Source organism: Peromyscus eremicus, chromosome 1 (assembly GCF_949786415.1).
Source record: "Peromyscus eremicus chromosome 1, PerEre_H2_v1, whole genome shotgun sequence".
NCBI classification, from domain to species: domain Eukaryota; kingdom Metazoa; phylum Chordata; class Mammalia; order Rodentia; family Cricetidae; genus Peromyscus; species Peromyscus eremicus.
The window spans coordinates 88,913,618-88,933,711 of record NC_081416.1 but is presented as its reverse complement, the minus strand read 5'-3'; the positions used below and the strand labels follow the sequence as shown (position 1 = coordinate 88,933,711).

Sequence of the window (20,094 nt, the reverse complement as noted above, 5' to 3'; positions counted from 1 at the left end):
ATTTTAAGCCAGAGAAGGATTTTGTTAAAGATGGGAATGAGGGGCTGGAGCAATGGCTTACTGCTTTTGAGCATTTGTTGCTCTTGCGGAGGACCCAGGTTTGATTCCCAGCACTCACATGGTAGCTCATAACCATCTGTAACTCCAGGGGATCCAATGACCCAGACACCAGACACACATGTGGTACACATACATACATGCAGGTAAAACTCTCATACATATAAAATAAAATAAATCTAAAAAAGGAGGGGGTGAGTTAAGAGTCAAATTCCCTCATGGAACATTTAGAGAGGGTTGATTCTGGCAATGGGTGAGACCTTCTCTTCTAACCCAGCCACTGACACAAAAGCACCATCTGAATCTTTAGATCTGAACCCATTCAGACATCAAAATCGCCAAAGAGCAGGCATGAAAGGGGGTGTGCTTTCACCTGCTTGGCCTTCGTGCCTTCTCTGTCTTGCACATCTCTGCAGAGGGATGGCCAGGCTGGCACCATAGGAACTTAGAGCTTCTACAAAGGAGGCCTGCCTCAGGCTGCAGCTATGCTACTGGGCAGAGTGAGGTGAACTAAGAAATCCAAAGGTAAAGAACCTGCATTCAGCAGCACGTCCTCTGGCACAGTGTAAAAAGAACAGAACTTTGTAACTGAGAGGTAGAATACCTAACCCCTCTCCAACGTGAGGGCTGACTGTGCCTGCCAGCCCCCACAGGAATGTGGCCATGTCTTTCAGCAGAAGTTTGCAAAGCCCAGGGTGGCTCCCACCTTTTTTCTGCTCAGCTTGCTGCCAGGCACACTGTACTGGCCTGTTGGCTCAGGATGATGGGTAGATAGGATTCTGTTTCTTATGTGACTGGTTTGGAGTGGGCCATGTGGGGTTGCTGTGATGGCTGTGGACGTCTGCAGGAGCTAAACTCTCTCTGTTCACATAGCTGGCTAAGTGAATACACTGGCTGATTTACTCCATATAGCAGGGGCTACACCAGGTCTGAGTAGTCAGTAGTCTTCTGTGTTGACTTGCCTGCTTCTCCGGCATGTTGGTGGCTGTGAACTGATGTCCAGTCTCTTACCATTTCTGGGTGTCCACTTGGCTAAGAACTTGCATCAACAGAAGGCATATTCCACTCACATGATATTTATGTTATTTAATTTCTTAGTGGGCAGGATAATAGGATCTTTATTCCCCCATTCTTACTAGATCCTTTCTCCTCATTTGACTTTCATGCCATACACACACACACACACACACACACACACACACACACACACGTGTGTGTGTGCATTTTAAATCTGGATTCCACATATGAGAGAAAACATGATATTTGTCTTTCTGAGTCTGGCTTAACATGATCTCCAATCCTATCTATGGTCCTATTAATTTTAGTTTTCTTTACAGCTGAATAAATGATTTCATTACACACACACACACACACACACACACACACACACACACACACACACAGAGTTTTCCCCCTTTATCCATTCTATGAATTTTTTGATGAATGTCTGGACTGATTTAGATGATGTTGCGGTAGTTAGCGGCAGGTCCTCATTCCTCGTGACTGGTGCAAATGGTCTTTCCTATATGCCTTTACTAAGGATCTTATTCTAGTCCAGGCTGGCCTAGAACTCACTATGTAGCCCAAGCTGACCTCAAATTCTTGCAGTCCCCTTGTGTTGGTCTCCTGGGGGCTGAGACCTGAGCCACCATGCCTGCCTTTCAGAATCTCTTATGAACAGAATGTGAGGTCAGTCAACCTGACCAGCTTATAGTGTCCAGATACTGTACTTCCCTGCCTTGTGAACCTAGACTGACTCTACCCAGTACTTGCTCACCAGCAACCATCTCCTCTGAGAAGGAGCCAACCCTGGCTATCCTCATAGCTCTTGGTACTGGGTGTATCTTCACAAAGCTCTTCTCTCAGCTGTCCCCCAGGCCCAGCCTCTTTGCTTGGCTGTCTACTTTACAGAGCGCAGCACTGGTTGGAGCCCGCAGTACTGACTGAATCCATGCTGATTCTGCCACCTACCTACCCTCCATGGAAACACTTGGCTCAGGTCTTGGGTTCAAGCCTGACTCGGCCCAGTGTTCCCACCAGGCTGTCAGTCATTTTCTTCCCAGGCACCTTTCATGCCACATCCCCACCTTAGCAAACCCTGGAGACACTTCTGTGAAATATGACTGTAAGGCAAATGAGGAAGTTATTAATATCCTATTTTTTGACATAATGAGGCTTCTAGCAGATGGTGCCAGGAAAATTACTTCCCCCACACTGTCATCCTTCACCCTGGCCCAGCTTAGGGACCTGAGCTTTCTTCCCATGGCTGGTGGCTTGACAGGTTCTCATATAGAGTGATCCTGCCCCCCTCGTTCTTAGTTTTACATCCTAGGACAGTTGCCTGCTCTAGCCCTTTACATGTTAGGACAGTTGCCCACGCTGGCCTTGTACTTCCTGGCACTTGAATTCATGCCCTAGTTCTTTGAACTAAACTATATTCTATATTCTAAAAGGCCGCCTTCTTCTTTGTGAAAAGAACAGACTTACCTTTTTTTTTTTTTTTTTTTTTTAAGAATTTGTCAAAGACATGAATGTTACAGTAATTAGCAGCAGGTCCTAGTTCCTCTTGTGACCAGTGCAAGCAGTCTTTCCTATATGCCTTTACTAAGGATCTTATTCTAGCCCAGGCTGGCCTAGAACTGTCTATATAGCCCAGGCTGACCTCAAATTCTTACAATCCTCTTGCCTCGGTCTCCTGGGTGCTGGGATTCCAGACCTGAGCCACTATGCCTGGCTTTCAGAATCTCTTAGGACCCAGGGGAGCGGAGTCGTAAGAGCAAGTGCATGAGCACCCCCACCACACCACCAGAAGACTCCAACAAGTCTGAGTGGTCATCCACGGATAGTTGTCAGGAACATTCAGACACATGTTGCTAAAACAACCTAACCCCTTGCTATTGCTCTGGCACCAACTACTTCAGTCTTTCTACCAGATGTCTTGTTTCCATCCATTGGCACTTTAGATTTCATCTGAAGAAGGGGTAGGAAGAATTTCATGATGAAGGTTTTTTTTTTTTTTTTTTTTTTTGGGCGCAAATGGGACTCCAACCTAGGACCTCATGCCTGCCAGGCAAGCATCTCATCACCACTGTTGCTTGTTTTCTTACAACACAGATAGCTTAGCTTTAGATGGAGAGGTAAATGGTTAAGGGCAGTAGTTCCTGAACCTACATACATTTGAACTGTGTTTGTATGTTGGGCACATGCATGGGGAAGAGGGGTGTAGACAGACTTTTCTTTGGGCTGCTAGCTCCCCAATAATGACGCAGAGACTTATTATTAATTATGAAAGCTCAGCCAATAACTTAGACTTATTTCTAACTAGCTCTTATAACTTTAATTAACCCATTTTTATTCATCTATATGTTGCCATGTTACTCATGGCTTTTATCACTCCTTTTGCATGTCTGTTACCCTTGCATCTGGCTGGCAACTCCTCCTTCTTCTTCTTCCCAGAGTCTTGAAGTCCCACCTATACCTCTTCCTGCCTAGATATTGGCCATTCAGCTCTTTATTAAACCAGTAACAATGACACATCTTCACACAGTATAAAAGAATATTCCACAATAGGGTAGGGGCCTTTGTTTAAAGGAACACAAGTGACCTATCTTCCTGCCAGGCCATCAGCAAAACCCCAAACAACTCCACTGTAGATGTTGAAGCTTGAAGGTCTGGAACACTCTCTGTGAATGAGGGTGTTCAAATTCAGGACAGGTGGCAGCTGAGGCTCTCAAGATGAGATTCTAACCTTAAAGGGTCCTTGCAGTCTCAGGTTCTATGTTCTCCACAGTGGTTGTTCAGTTTCACTTTTATCTCTGTGATTAAAAATACCCTGCCAAAGCTTCTCCAGACTCCTGCAAATTTCTGCAACTTCCCCCACAGTAATGGGCTTTAACCTTGCACCATGAGCTTAACTAAACCCTTTTCTTCTAAAGTTGCTTTTGTCAAAGTATTTTATTCTGGTAGCATGTAAAGAAACTAAAATACTATCTATACCATAAAACTTTAGAAACACTGGGCAATGGTGGTGCATGCCTTTAATCCCAGCACTCGGGAGGCAGAGGCAGGTGGATCTCTGTGAGTTCGAGGCCAGCCTGGTCTACAAAGCAAGTTCCAGGAAAGGTGCAAAGCTACACAAAGAAACTCTGTCTCGGGAAACAAAACAAAACAAAAAAACCCAAAAAACCAAAACAAACAAACAAAAACTTTAGAAACAAGTGTCACTTAAATTCAGTTCAATGGCATAGTTCACTCACAATCTCTGTGTATCACTGCTATCTAGTGACGCAACTATTCCCTCCATTCACTTGGGACTCTTGGCATCTGCTTTAATATATCTAGTCCCAACATCATCCCATGTCATTGTTCATACAGGTTTCATTCTGTACCTTGGTTTTCATTTCCTTTCTACCTCTGTAATTTACTGCCGTATTCTTGTGACAGACCCAGTAACTGTCTGTAACAGGGTCCTGTGCTGTTTCCTTTGGGAGAGGGGGCAAGTACATGCAGAATCAACAACACAGACTCTGGGAGGATGTTGAAACAATAAGCTCAGTTTATTCAGGAAGAAGCAAGCCTTATATACCCTCCACCCCGGCCTAGGGGAAGGTCTGATGAATATGCATCTGCTGGTTTGACATGGTTGCCTCTCACTGGTCCAGGTCATCTCAGATCATGTCTCAGCTGCTGTTGCTAAGGCCCTTAGGCAGACCCAGGTTGGCTCTCAGGAAGTATCTTATTACTGGTTTGGGCCAGTGGGCCCTCAAGCCTGTTAGGAATGAGTCATCTCACATATCCACCCCTTTTTATTATTTTATAGGACATGCTCAGTGGGAGCTAGGGTGCATTGCCCTAACCTTGTTGACCCCACCTTAGGAGAGTTCAGCATGATGGACCGTGCCTGTTTTAGGTTGGCTTGCCAAACAAGCTCTTACCCATCATTGACTACCAGCCCTGGAAGAGCATCAATTCTAGAGAGCTGTCTGGGCAGAGGGCTTTAGGCAGTAGCCTTCTGTATCTCAGTGAGCCATGCATGTATTAGCTCTCTAGGAAGACTTTGTTCTGAGTGTGAGAGCCAATAAAATCTGTAGGGTCACCTTTGTGGCTGCCCTCTGTTGGTGAACCTGTTGTAAAAGACATTTGAACAGGAGAAGGATTAGTCAAAAATTCAGTCTCAAGGACATGGGTGGAACCCTAGTTATATTTATTATGCCAACTGAAGTCTTTCTGATGATGCATTAGCAACCTTGTAGGGGGTGAGGCAATTGCTTGATATCTAGGCTCACATGCCAGTTGTGGCATGACCTTTACTAGTGCCGCAGTAGCAGGGCAAATCATACATTACCCCTCTGAAGCTTCTTCTTTGTCCAAAGTCTCTTGGTCTGTTGCTGGATGCAGTCTCTGGAGGGTATCCATATTAGTGTGGCGGTATTCTGGGGAAAAATGTAAGCATACCCTTGCCCCTGGGTTAATAGGGGAATACGGGGTTGGCATTGAAGGGTGATGGGATCCCTCCAACACACCAAGGGCAATGGTGGGTAAGTAAGCCTGTTGTCCAATTTTGGCTTGTGTGACAGGGTTAACATATAGTCTTTGGCTCATGAGCATCTCAAGAGAAACAGCAATGTTGTACTGTATATTAAGATGAGCCTGAGCTTTGGCTTGGTCATCATAGGCAGCACACCAGTTAAGGAAGACTGCAGGCTCCAACAAAGCCTTCGTCAAATGGTACCAGTCATAATAAGTCTGTAAATGCATTGCCCATTGCCGTAGAACTTGCTCAAAATATGGTGAGTCAAGACCCAGTTCATTAGCAGCCTTACAGACCAAGGACAGGTCTGCGAAAGGGGTAGGTATCCATGGCTGGTTTGCCACATTGGGGCCCAAATTAACTGGAAACGTCATGGTGAGCATATGTGGCACCATAGGTAGAATAGGCTGGGAGGTAGCAGCTGGCTCAGTAGGCAAGCATCAGGCAAATCACTCCATGGATACTGCAGTGGGGGGGGTAGCCGCTTAAGGCATGGGGGGGCAGAGAAAAGGGCTGCTGGTGTAGGCTTGAGTGCTGCCACAATCATTTCTTCTCTTTTTCCATCCTTTTCATTTACTTTATGCCTATTCTCATTCATCTCCTTGTCATCAGAGGTGGGGGAAATCTCAGTCATGGATGGAACAAAGGTGATAGATATGTTGGTGTTACATTGTTCCTGGCAGTGCTTATTCTGGGCCTTAATGACCCCCTCAGTAGAGGAAGACTTTAGACCAGCAATTATAGCCAACAAAATGGGCATAAAAACAATTGGAGGGTTACTACCGAGGCCACTTCCCTTTTTCTGGCCAGAAACAGAACTCTCATCCAAAGATCAGGTTCCCACATGTTCTCTGAAGAGATCCATGGAGCAAGCACCACAGCCTCCATCCAAACCCTTTCTAGTTCTGATGTTGTAGCCCAGAGCCCCTGGCTGCTTAGGAAGGACCTGAGGGCTCCAATAGGGACCTCTTTACAGTGAGGGAGGAAATTTCCCATAGCGGTAGAAGGTGTGATAGACATCAGAGACTGTGGTTCCATTTCCTGAGGGTCTAGCCCTAGTATGGAAACACCAAGAAAGCCTGAACAAAAGTATGTGCCACCCTACTGTACAGACAGACTCACAAACAAGACAAACAACAAGAAGAAAGTGGGAGTCCTGGCACTTACCTGCTAAAGGGACCAAAAGCACACAATGTAAAGGGGCCTATTCACCGAAATACACCACTCAAGGGGGCTGCTCAACCAGTGCCACATGAGGAGAGGGAGACAAACAGATCCCTGTTCGGGTGCCAGATGTGGCAGGGTCCTGTGCCGTTTCCTTTGGGAGAGGGGGCAAGTACGTGCAGAATCAACAACACAGACTCTGGGAGGATGTTGAAACAACAAGCCCAGTTTATTCAGGAAGAGGCAAGCCTTATATACCCTCCACCCTGGCCCAGGGGAAGGTCTGATGAATATGCATCTGCTGATGTGAAATGGCTGCCTCTCATTGGTCCAGGTCATCTCAGATCATGTCTCAGCTGCTGTTGCTAAGGCCCTTAGGCAGACCCAGGTTGGCTCTCAGGAAGTATCTTATTACTGGTTTGGGCCAGTGGACCCTCAAGCCTGTTAGGGATGAGTCATCCCACAACTGTCCATTTCTTTTTTTACTGATATCCTTATCAAAATATGATTCACATGTTAAAAGAAATAATACCTTGGCAAAAAGCAAGTACATAAGAAAGGGCTTATTTGGCTCACACTCCCAACTCACCTGGTCCATTATTACAGGGAGGTCAGGTAGGTACTTTAAGCACTGCATCCACAGTCAAGAGCAGTAAGAGAGAGTAATGCATGGATCCTTGCAAGTTGTAGTCAGAAACAAAAGAGAATAAATGCATGAGTCCTTGGCTGTTTGCTTGCTCTCAGCTTTCCTCCTCTCTATACTGTTGAGGATCTCCTACCTAGGGAATGGTGCTGCTCACAACAGACTGAGTCCTCCTACATCAATTAAGAATCAAGACAGCCCACCACACAAATGCCCACAGGTCAATCTGATCTAGACAATTCCTCCTTAAGACTCTCTTCCTAGGTGGTTCTAGACTGTGTCAAGTTGAGAGCTGAAGTTAACCAGGGCAAAGGGACTATAATTAGAGTAGTGAAGCATAATTCTTCTGGCCTGTCATATAACCAGAAGATTGAGTTTAAGCTGAATTCGTTCTGAAACAGACATTCTTTAATTGGTCTTTCCCCTCTGATCATGAGATGACATGGGATATAGCCACCTGGGAGGGAATCTTACTGGGTTTCATATAGTATTGTCTCTAAGCATCCTCTTCCTCTAATGCCAGTGAAGGTGTCAGTGCGTGACCTCATGTACTGGAGACTTAGAAAACGAATCCCTGATTTGCTTTCAGATCATGTGTCCTGACCTGTGATAAATTGATTATTCATTTCTCCTGATTAGGCAGCAGATGGATTTTTGTTTGTCGTAGGATGTGACCGAGGGAAGATCCTCTTTGTCTCCGAGTCTGTCTTCAAGATCCTCAATTATAGCCAGGTAACGTTGGAGCCCCTACTAGCGGTTGCCAGCTTTGTGGTAGTTAGAAGTAGCACCCCAGTTTTTCAGAAGAATTAAAGTATATGGGCCACATGTGATACCCTTCTTCCAAAAATTCTTAACTGCTTATCAGAGAGGCGAATTTAAACTTAGGAAGAATTTTAATGGGTCCTATATTTCCCCCAACTGGAGAAGCTGACTCTGAGTTTTCTTATTGCTACAAAATAAAGATCCCACGTCTGTGGACTAGCAGTGGGGAGTGGAACTGTCTGACAAGGGAGAGAAAGGCAGACAGGTAATTAATACCCAAGAATAAGAACCTTGGAAACTTACTCCACAATGCTAGGAAACTCTGTTGAGCCTTGGCATCCTCTATACATTAATAATAATGACCCAAGTGGTCTCAGTTTCTTGTCTTGTTGCTGTGATAAAACACCCTGACAAAAGACAACATAAGGGAGAAAGGGTTTATTTACTTCAGCTCAAAGTCAAGGTTACAGTCCAGCATGGAGGGAAGTCACAGCATCAGGAGCTTGAGGCAGCTGGTCACATCACATCCACAGCAAGCAATGGATGCATGCAAGCCCCGCCTCCCATTCTCCATTTATGCAGTCCAGGATCTCAGTCAGGGAATGGGCCTGGCACAGTGGGTGGGTCATCCCACATCAATTAACAATCAAGATTACCCCTAGCAAGCATGCCCAGATGCCCATTGTTCAGGGCATCTAGATTCTAGATTCTGTTAACATTAACATTACATGATTTGTTTTTGATTGCCTATAGGATTAAATAAGAGGAGCATATGAAAGTTTCTTAAATAATCATTTCACCTATTATGTTCTCAGAATATTTGTGAATTCATTTACTCATTTACATCTTGATAGTTGTATAGAAGCATGGTAGGCAGATTTTAATCAAAATGGCATGTCTATAAATGAGAATTCATGTAATTTAGCTTTCCCAAGATGTTTTACTTTTTCATTTTTCTTCTCAGGGCACTCATTAAGGGAGATTTGTTATCCCTGTGAGTGGATACAGGTGACAAAGGCACACAAGGATAGGACTTGGCTAGTTGGACTCTCACCCTAGTACTCAGGTGGCTGAGATAGGAAGGTCATGAACTTGAGGACAGCTTGCACTTCATAGAGTCCCAGGAAAATTCTATGTCACAGGGAAATTCTGTGTCAAAACAAACAATACCCCTCAAAAGAACAAAGGGGCTTAATGTTAGAGCTGGAAAAGGCCCACTCTCTGTGGTTTTTCTTTTTAAGGTCTACTGGGGAACTCAGGGGTGTTGGACAGGTGTCTCTTCCTGGTGTCTGTCTAGGCAGAGGGCTGGATGTGTGTGCAGGGTCACATGAGTGCGTGAGATGTTCGGGCTTACGAAGGCAGAGTAGAGACCGGGATTATACAGACTGTGAGTGCTGCTGTGTCTTCCGTATCTCACTGGCGCTGACTTGTCCATTCACATTTCATCCACAGAATGACCTTATTGGCCAGAGTTTGTTTGACTACCTGCATCCTAAAGACATTGCCAAAGTCAAGGAACAGCTCTCTTCTTCAGACACCGCCCCCCGGGAGCGACTCATTGACGCAAAGAGTGAGTGCAGGACAGGCTCTGTGTTTCCTTATGCCCACCCATGCATGCCGCCACCACACGGCCCACCGGTGCCCAGGCACAGAGAGCCTCTCCCGTCTTACCTCTCTGCCATTTTTCTCCATGACAGCTGCTTGCTGTGGCTAACTGGACTTACTTACAGTCACTTGGGTTTATTCACACTGTAGTCTACATACAGAAGAGAAGTTTCAATGCCTGAACTTAGTGGAAGGAGGAACTGCTTTAACTTGATTCTATCTGATTTCTGGTCATTTTTTTTTTTTTTCTTCAGAGTCTAGAACTTCCTAGTAGCATGCTCCTGAGGTGAAAGGGCTCACACTGTCTTGTTCTCCCAGGACAAATCTCTCTGTCTCTGTCTCTCTATATCTATCTCTGTCTCTCTCTGTGAATTGCGCTTATGCATCCTCAGAAGATAAACCTGAGAACACTTAAAATGTCATTGTTTCAGCCTGGCGGTGGTGGCGTATGCCTTTAATCTTAGCGCTCAAGGGGCAGAGGCAGGTGGATCTCTGAGTTTGAGGCCAGCTTGGTCTACAGAGTGAGTTCCAGGGCAGCTAGGGCTACACAGAGAAACCCTGTCTCCAAAACCAAAAGAAAAAAAAAAAAAAGCCACACTTTCTACAGCTTATGGTCAGTATTTCTCTCTCCCCAGCCCTTGTTCCCCACAGACATTCTCTGCTTCTCAGATCAAAACCCAGGAGCTGGCCCTGTGGGAGGCTAGGCACACATCCTGCCTCCAGCTGTCACTAGCTGTATGGCTGTGAGGAAGTTGTTCACCTCTCTGCGCCTGTGCCCTCACCTGTGAAACAGACCGATTTCATTGGGCTGTTGAAAGATGAATGGTATTGACTTTGCTACACAAAGAATGTAGATGGTTCCCAGCGCATGGCAAGTGTGACACTGAGGTTGGACCCATCTGGGCCCAGGGCAGTCGGGCCTAAAGGTTTTCTTGTTTCTCAGCTCTCTGTGTTGATTGCTGATGGAGATGGTGTCAGAGAACTCCCCTCAAAGCACCTTTGCAGGAAGTTGTCTATCTCCATAAAGGCAGACATTGGCCCTGGGACTTGTTGTCGTTTGTAGCCTGGCCTCAGCACCTTTCACTGATCTAAGGAGAAAAAGATGAATGACATTTTGTCCTTGAGGCTCTTCCCACATGGTCAGGAGACAGGGACATGGGCAATACCCTGCACAATAGTTGTAGCTACAACAATAATGCCAGGTATGGAGCATGGGATGGGTAAATCTCACTTAGGTATGGACAGGCACTATTGAGTCTGGCACCTACGGTAGATTTGGAGAGATGGGTTAATGTATGCCAGGAGGAGAAGAGAGATGAGCAGAGGAAATGATCTGTGGATAGGTACCAGGTGGAGTCTCATGACCTGTTGCCTTTACAGCAAAATGTGCAGGGAGAGAGATACAGTAAAGGGAGCTGAACCAGTGGGGCAGGTTTGAATTGGCATTCTAGAGAAGTTAGTAGAGTCAGTGTTGTGGAGGGTATTGTGGAGAGGAGCCCTAGGCAGTGGCCACTACTTGGCATGGCTGTGGTGCCCCCCAGTGGTGTCTGCAGTCCCAGCTTTCACAACGATGAGTTGTGTAAGGAGGCGTGTGTGTCAAAGTCCCCCAGGACCTTTCAGAGTAAATTCATAGCCTGACCTCACAGAACAAAATGGTAGCTTGGTAGAGGGCATAAGGCCCAGGGTTCCATCTGCAGTGCCATGGTTAAAACCACAAGTCTAGTTTTGGGTTTGGGGTAGCCACATGAGTCAAAAGTAAGAATAAATGCAAAGCTAATTATAACATCTTTCCTAACACAATGAATCTAAAATACTATCTTGATGTAGTTGTTACAAAAGATTTAAAGATTTAACATTTTTTGTGCCGTCTCTGGAATCCCGCATGCATGCACTCACACAACCCTTTCCAGTTCAGAAAGGACACAGTCCACAGCAGCATGACACTAGTGGCTGTCACCTGGAGCACACATCTAGAATGGAGTCCACGAATTGGGCCCCCAAGGGATTCTGACTCCAGTCAGCCTGGAATTTTAAGGTCATCCTGTGCCCCCTCCAATTCCAATATCCCAATCCTGTGCATCCTTTGGGTAGGACCCCTGTCCTTTGGCTGGGAACCAAGTGTCTGCCACTTACTTGGCACTGATTATTAAGTTTCCCTGTTTTCAGTCCTTGTTGGTATACCTTCATTTCCCTATCTTCCTCAGCTCCTGTTAGGCAGGAACACATTGCTGTGTTTCTTTTGACCACCTGATCACCCATGCCACGTGTGCTGCTGTATTTCCTGCCCACGTGTAAACGTTCCCACGTGAACACTGGGCTTCTCCATGCATCTTCTGACCTCTCAGCCCGAGAGAAATTGGATCGCATACTGTGGTTATCAACAGTGAGGCAGTAAAGGCTACTTTTGAGGTCGCACTGCCCCTCCTGACAGACAGCCTGGCCCTCATTTCACTCCATTTTGTGTTATTTGCAGCTGGACTTCCGGTTAAAACAGATATAACCCCCGGGCCATCCCGACTGTGCTCTGGAGCTCGCCGCTCTTTCTTCTGTAGGATGAAGTGCAACAGGCCTTCGGTGAAGGTGGAAGAGAAGGACTTCGCCTCCACCTGCTCAAAGAAAAAAGGTACAACTAGCAGCCCTTTCCCATCCTGGCCTTAAGGAGGCTTGCCTTGGGTCAGGGCTTTTCAGATGGCCAGAGCAGCAGCGCCCAAGCTTGAAGTCAGGGCCTCCTCTCCCCTTATAGCCTGGGGCAGCTAAAATGGGGGTGGGGAGCCATGAAGCCCTGATGTGTTGCCATGGGCACAGACTTGTGAATAGGCTTTCTGTATTTAACGTCTGTTTAATCCTGATGTGGCTTGGAAAAAACACACTCAGCCACAGTTCTGTCTCTTGAATACCCACCCTTCTAGAATCCTCTGGGCCAATTTCCCCAGTGACCTCATGTGTTAAATGCATGGGATGCTGTTCTTGCTTCTTGCAGCATTCTCTCCCTGGCCCCTTTGGCTGCTTCTCCTCTCTGTCCTGGGGCTGCTGTCTGTCCTCTGTCCACATTGATGTATATATATGTAATGTCACTCACAGGTCAAAAACTTCCAAGTTTACATTTCTAGCTCAGGCTTCTCTTTTGAACTCCACGTATGTAGGTTAAATCTACCTTCTTATAGTAAGTCTCAAGGGTATCTGCAGAATAGCCACTGGTTCCCTGACCTGCTGGGCCTGCTAATATTACTGATTTAAGTTATGGTATTTAGTTATGCCCAGGCATAACCTGAGTTTTTTTTTTTAAGATTTTATTTATTTTCATTTTATGTATATGAGTGTTTTGTTTTTGTGTAATATCAGTGTACCACATGCTACCTGGTGCCCACAGAGGCCAGCAGAGGGCATTGGATCCCCTAGAACTGGAGTTGCAGTTCTAGGTGCCATGAGGATGCTGACAACCAAACCTTGCTCTTCTGCAGGAGTTGCAAGTGCTCTTCCACTCAGCTGTTTCTCCAGTTGTGGAACCAGAGATGTTAGGGAAAAGCCTAGGCTCCAGGAGCTGCAACAAACTAGGTTAGGCCACTTGTCCCCAACAGAGAGACAGGTGATGGCGACAAGCAGAGAGAGATGTCTTCAGTGTGGCCACACTGGGGAGAGGAACAGTGGCCCCGAGTCTGTCTTTTGGGGAACTGATGTGTGTTTAGGACTAAATAGAGAAAGAACTGGAGCAAGGGGCAAGCCAAGTTACAGTTGTGGTCTAGGCATGGTCTCGCTGAACACTGTCTCAGCTCGCTTCCTAAACAGTGGGCCAGATCTGTCCTACTATGATGTGAAGCGGCAAGGCAAGCTTGGGGGACAGTCGCTTCTGTTCCAGGGTGCAGCCTTGCCCTCGTGGGTAACAGTTGCTTCTGTTCCAGGGTGCAACCTTGCCCTCATGGGTAACTGCCCTCATTTGGAGTAGACTGTTCCTCCTGGGTTTGTTTTTCCGAAGTCCAGGGTGATAGCAAGTTTGGAGCAATGGTTTACCTTTGTGCCTTCAGCCAAAGTAAAGGAGGCAATACAAAATGAAGGCAGAGAAGCCAGGCTGGCACCCTGCCTTGCCTCTGCTGTGAGTTACTGCTCTGAGGCCATGTTTCTCAGCCAAAGCAGCTTCTGAGAGCCTGTTTCACCTCTTGGAGCCAGCTACCCTCAGCTGTCTCGAGGCTGAGGTAGACACTGTGCTTTCTGCTCCACACAGCTGCGGGGTGGTCCTTTAACAGTGAATCTTCTTATTCCCTACCTGCCATTTAAAACTCTTCATGGCTTCCTGCGGCTCTTGAAGAATCATGATAATTAGCATATGATGCAAATGAGGTCCCTGCCACTCCTCAGTACATCTGAGCCATGCTGGCTTTCCCTTGGGTCCTGCCAGCCTCTTTCAAGGTCCAATGTCTACACTCCTCCCCACCTCTGATTGGAAGGTCTTTCCAGTTTCTTCACCTTCTCCCTGAAGACACAGACTGCCCGAGTCTTCTCGTGGTACCCCACAGACTTCCTTTCTAGTGCTTTCTCATAGATTTTTGCAGGATTGTATAAAGGTGGCCTCCCTGGCTACCAGGCCACTCAGATGTTTTTCTGCTGCCTGATGGGCTGTTCAGTGTTGAAGTCCCTAAGTGTAGGTGTGTCTCAATTAAAAATGTTTCTCTCTTTTCTGTCTGATCTGCATTCTCTTCCCCAAATCGGTGAATGGCAGCAGCAGCCACACAACCCTGAAATGTCTTCTTGTTGTCCATCAGTATCTTCTTGTTGTGTGACATTCATACCAAATCCCGACCATTCTCAGAGGCAGTCTGCTTCCTACCCACCCTGGGATGTCCAGTTCCCATCGTCTCTTGCCATTTTCTGCATCTTGTCTGTGCACCTCAGAGCCCTCCTACTTCTGCTTTCTACTCTCTTTCATCCAAAGTGCTTGATTTTTCTGTTTCTACATTTACATCCTGCTGGAGACCCTCCATTTCTTCTCTGCTAAACACATCTGTTAACAAATAACTCAGGGTCTTTATAGGCCTCAAAGTCCCTGCTCTACCTTTCCCACTTCTTTCTCTTTTTACTAATTTATTGTGTGTGTGTTTGTTTGTGTGTGTGTGTGTGTGTGTGTGTGTGTGTGTGTGTGTGTGAGAGAGAGAGAGAGAGAGAGAGAGAGAGAGAGAGAGAGAGAGAGAGAGAGAATTCCATGGTGTGTTTGTAGGTGTGGGCGTGGGGTCAGAGGATGGCTTTCAGAAGTTGGTTCTCTCCACCCACCTTATTTTGAGGCAAGGTCTCTCTTGTTTCTGGCCGCAGCACTGCATACTGGCCTGTGAGCTTCTGTCTCCGCCTCCCTTCTTGATGTAGGAATGCTAGGATAATTTCACCCCACTAGGCAAGTGTTCTTATCGGGGAAGCCATCTATGCAGTCTGCAGTCTGCATCTGTGCCTTTGTTCACCATCACACTGTAAAGACACGCCCAGAGCCCTGGCCAGCACTCATGCTCTCGCCTGACCTCCAGCATTGGTTTTTGGGGAGTCTTTTCCCTGAGATGGTCTGTTCCTCTTTGCTGTGTGCTTTGTGATGCCTTTGGTACAGGCTCTGCTAAGTACACATGACGCTGGGCCATTTCTGTTTGCTCCACCCACCAAGTGACTCCTTCTGGAGAGTGCAGCCTTTTTTTTGTCCATCTTTTGAGACTGCATCCCACTGCCAGGCCAGCACTGACACTCACCATGGGCTTTTGCTTTCCAGCAGATCGAAAAAGCTTCTGCACCATCCACAGCACAGGCTATCTGAAAAGCTGGCCACCCACAAAGATGGGGCTGGACGAAGACAACGAGCCAGACAACGAGGGCTGTAACCTCAGCTGCCTCGTCGCAATAGGCCGACTGCATTCACACGTGGTTCCACAGCCGGTGAATGGGGAAATAAGGGTGAAATCTATGGAGTATGTGTCTCGACACGCTATAGATGGGAAATTCGTTTTTGTAGACCAGAGGTAAGAGCCTACATCTCACCCTTCAGCAATGCAGTAGAGCAGTGGTTCTCAACCTGTGGGTTGTGACCCCCTAGGTTTGAATGATCCTTTCACAGGGGTCGCCTATCAGATATCTTTCATATTGGATATTTACATTACGATTCATAACAGTAGCAAAATTACAGTTATAAAGTAGCAATGAAAACAATTTTATGGTGGGGGGGTCACCACAACATGACGAACTGTATTAAAGGGTCGCAGCACCAGGAAGGATGAGAATCACTGCTCTAGAGTATTTCAACCCGAAGCTTAAAAGACTGGGTCATCAGCTGGCTTTTTCTACTCTTGTTGGGCATGTAGCTCAGTTAGTAGAGCATCTGCCTAGCATGCATGAAGCCTTGGGTTCTGTTCCAGCACCCTGTGCTGCTCGTGTGGTAGTTCAGGCCTTGAATCCCAGCACTTGGGTGGTAGAAGCAGAGGGTGAGAAGTTCTAAGTCATTCTCATCTATATAGTGTTTAGGGCAACCTTGGCTTACATAAGACCTTGTTTTACCAATACAATAAATAATAATAATTTTTTCTAAAACCTGAGATGAGTGACTCTAGGCCTCAGCTACCCTGTAATGAACACCCCATCTCTGGCTGCACATTTCTACATAGAGCAAGGGAAGTGAGAGTCCCATCTAAAAATCAGGCTCATGAGGATTGCATGATAAATACAGATTCTTCTCAGTACTCTTTGATATATAGCAATAGTTAAGTGGGTGGTTTGAAATTCGGTTCTGAAAGGAAACAGAAATATGACCTACAGCTATGAAATATTCCAGGGTCATGATGTTGAGAGCAATATAAGACGTAAAAAGAGCTATTTAGACCTGAGCTTTCCAGTAGAGTTGGCCATGGTGGACTTGTCTGTGTATTTAAATTTCAATGTCATTAGTTAAAATCAAAGCTTGAGTTTCTCAGGGCACTCCCCACACACTCCACATGGCTAACAGCACATAGATGACTACGCTGCTGCAGAAAGCCATGTTGGACAGCACTGTTCTTAGCCAACCTCTTCATCTTATGGATGAGGACCTGAGGTCTGGCCTGTGGATCAACTTCTGCTGGACTCATAGCTAATTGGTGCTAGATCTAGCCTGTGAACCAGATGTCCCAATTTCACTGCTGCTGCTGCCTCTCTTGGGAATATTCACAGGCTAATAACTAGCTCGTAGAGACAGCCACTAGATGCCAGAAGAGTAGGCATCTACTGTTTAAGGCTTTCATGGTCTCAGCTGCAGGAGTCTGGGCTTTAGCTGGCCTGGTACAAGCAAGCAGTGAAAAAGGAGCAGCCCTGCCCTGGAATTTAGATTTCTATCTTATTTTTACACCATTAATATAGTCATCTTGTCATTTAAAGACCTCCCGAAATTTGATTTCTGATAAAAGCCCCTGAAGTCATTTTTGCTTTGTTTTGCTCTGTTTTTATAACCCTGATTCAAATCGGAAGGCTGGGTGGGTGGGCACCCACATATCTAATCCACTGAGAAGCATCTAGCTTTCTTGCCTCCAGCTTTCATCTTGCTCTCCTGGAGGCTGTGATGGGGAGAAGTGGGCTGTTCATCTTAGGAGCGGCCTTGTCTTATTTAAAAGCTCTTGTTCTCTCTTAGGGCAACGGCTATTTTGGCATATCTACCACAGGAACTTCTAGGCACGTCGTGTTATGAGTATTTTCATCAAGATGACATAGGACATCTTGCAGAATGTCACAGGCAAGGTAAGCTGGGTCATAGGAGGAATGTGATATTCTAAAGTGTACCCTGCTTCTTCACCCCAGTTGGCCTTCCAGAGAAAATTGCCCCTACTATGTGGGAGTCAGCTAGCCCAAGACTCTTCAGGCCACAGCATGTGAGAGGGGAAAAGACTGTTGGCTCCTGAACCATTTGTCCCCTCCAGTGCTCGGCCCCTACTCACTGCACAAGGCCATGACTGTTTGTAGAGACATCTCTTGGTGAGGGTTCACTCTGAGCCTGTACAGATTTCATATGTCCTGCACTGATCTGATTTTCTTTCCATACCAGGCTACATTGCCTCCTGTATTTTCCTTGACTCATGGTGTCAGTTTTATTTCTATTGCTGTGACAAAATACCCAGATAAAAAGCAACTTAGATGGGAGAGAAAGTTTATTTCAGCTCACAATACAGGGTACAGTCCATTGCTACGGGAAGTCACAGTGGCAGGAGCTTAAGACAGCTAGTCACATGACACCTATAGTCTAGAGTAGAAAGTGAACACGTGCTTGCTCACCTGCTTGGGGTGCTCATCTCAGTGTCTTTGCTCTTACATAGTTCAGGGCCCCACAAAGGGAATGGTGCTGCCCATAGTGGGCTGTGTTAATGGGATAATTCCATGGAGTCTATTTGATGGTCAAAGGAATTTATTCGGGGGTTAACTCACAATAAGAATAAAGGAGTTGGTCTTGGAATCCTGGAGGGGTGGGACACGGTCCAATGAGGTTCTCAGGAGAGTTTTGCCTTGATCCGCAGCACCAGCATCCAAGACCACGAGGTAGCAAAGAGAAGAGGGGCGCGTGTATGTGCATCCCAGGTCTTAAGGGTTCCTGTCTGGGACACGCCAAAGGGGGCGGGTACCTAGCAGCTACTGCTGCCTCACTAGGGACAGTGCTTCAGGGTATGGCACAGACAACCACCCACTACACTGTGTCTTCCATATAAGTTAACTTTATTAACACAATCCCTTACAAATGTGCCCCAGGCCAGCTCACTGTACCCCTCATCGAAACTCTCTTACCAAGTGATCTAGGCTGTATCAGGGTGACAGAGCTGATGATCACAGATGATATGGCTACACATGCAGCCCCTCCCTTCACTGTTTCTACGAGAGCTTGTTTAGTTGCCTCAGACATCCCTTTATGAAGTTCCCTATTTTCAGCACCCCCACTGCCTTGACTCTGGTTCAAGCACTTGTGCTTGTGGGTCTCTTACTTCCTCTCACCCTGGGTCCATCACCTGTAGTTATCTCATTTATTGTTAAATAGATAGGACCTGATAATATCATATCCCTTTTAATGTTCCAGTGTTTAGACTCAACATACAACCACTTTCAACAGGCACCAGAACCCAGACTTCCCACCTTCATCTCCTGGCCCTGGCCCAGTTCCTTGATTCCACTTCCCAGATTGGTTCTGTCTGTGACCCTCTCCCTATGCCTACCTGCTAGACTGACCCTGTCACCCCTTGGCCTTTCTTTCCTGCTCTTGGCTGGAGTGTTCAGTGGCCTTGGTCACTTCTTTCCAGAGGGCATGATTCATATTCTGCCTCTTTTGTTTCTAATGCTTGGGCATGAAAGGTGCTCATGATGTCTGTTTCTCAAAGGATGAGATCTGAACAGCTCAGTGGCCTCTGTTGACTCAGATTTCCTGGCCAGGGACTACTGCTCTTAGGCTTTGTGACAGGGGAGGAACATGGCTGGAGTTTATTCAGACCTAACTCCAACATTCCTGAAAGCCTTCATTTTCATAGACTCTGGAAAGGGGTGGCACGTTGACTGAAAGGCTATGAGTTAGATCCTTGGAAGCTGCCTGTCTGAGCACTGACCACGTGCCCACTTGGCTTTCTGAGGGTGATGGCATGGGGGCTGAGCATCTGGGATCAGGTGATCTGTTTAATATACTCACTGGTTTGAGGAAATGACAATAATCATGGCTTCTCTGCATTTTCAGTTTTACAGACAAGAGAAAAGATCACAACTAATTGCTATAAGTTTAAGATCAAAGATGGTTCCTTTATCACACTACGAAGTCGATGGTTCAGTTTCATGAACCCGTGGACCAAGGAAGTAGAATACATTGTCTCAACCAACACTGTTGTTTTGTGAGTATCTTCTGTGAGATATACCCTTGCTTCAAAGGGTACAAGGGTACTGGGACAAAGGGTACAGGCAGTAGCCAGCATCCACATTTTAATGTCACCTTACTAGTGTCTTGTGTTAAGAGGAAGCCAGGAGGAGTTGTTAACCAAGGACAGGCATTGGCCCTCCTCCCATGTGAGCCCCAATGGTGAGACTTGCTCCAGGCAACAGCCTAACCCTAAACCTAACTCCACACATGGGCATCCACTTATGCTGGTGGAGGAAGGTGTCACCCATTGGTGAAAGGCTTACAACATAGGTACTAGCTCTTTCTGACCTTGGGTGAGGATGGGTGGGTCTCCATGGCAAGCAGGCTAGTGGCCCAAGCCTTGGCAGATAGAATACTCTCTCAAAGGCTTTTGCTGCCTGCTAAGCCAGCAAGGAGAGGGAAGAGCCTTCTTTCACAAGATTCTTCTCCATACCTCCTTCACCCACCTGTGGTTAGCGGCAC

General features: G+C 46.5%; 1 protein-coding gene across 1 annotated transcript in view; it reads left to right on the top strand.

Moving 5' to 3' along the window:
• Bmal1 (basic helix-loop-helix ARNT like 1) overlaps positions 1-20,094 on the top strand; it is a 107,575-nt gene that overhangs the window by 79,787 nt on the left and 7,694 nt on the right. Inside the window, exons 10-15 of the mRNA XM_059268683.1 lie at positions 8,034-8,126; positions 9,609-9,726; positions 12,235-12,384; positions 15,502-15,748; positions 17,383-17,489; positions 19,456-19,606. Of these exons, the coding sequence (XP_059124666.1) occupies positions 8,034-8,126; positions 9,609-9,726; positions 12,235-12,384; positions 15,502-15,748; positions 17,383-17,489; positions 19,456-19,606 (866 nt within the window). The remainder of the gene's footprint in view (positions 1-8,033; positions 8,127-9,608; positions 9,727-12,234; positions 12,385-15,501; positions 15,749-17,382; positions 17,490-19,455; positions 19,607-20,094) is intronic.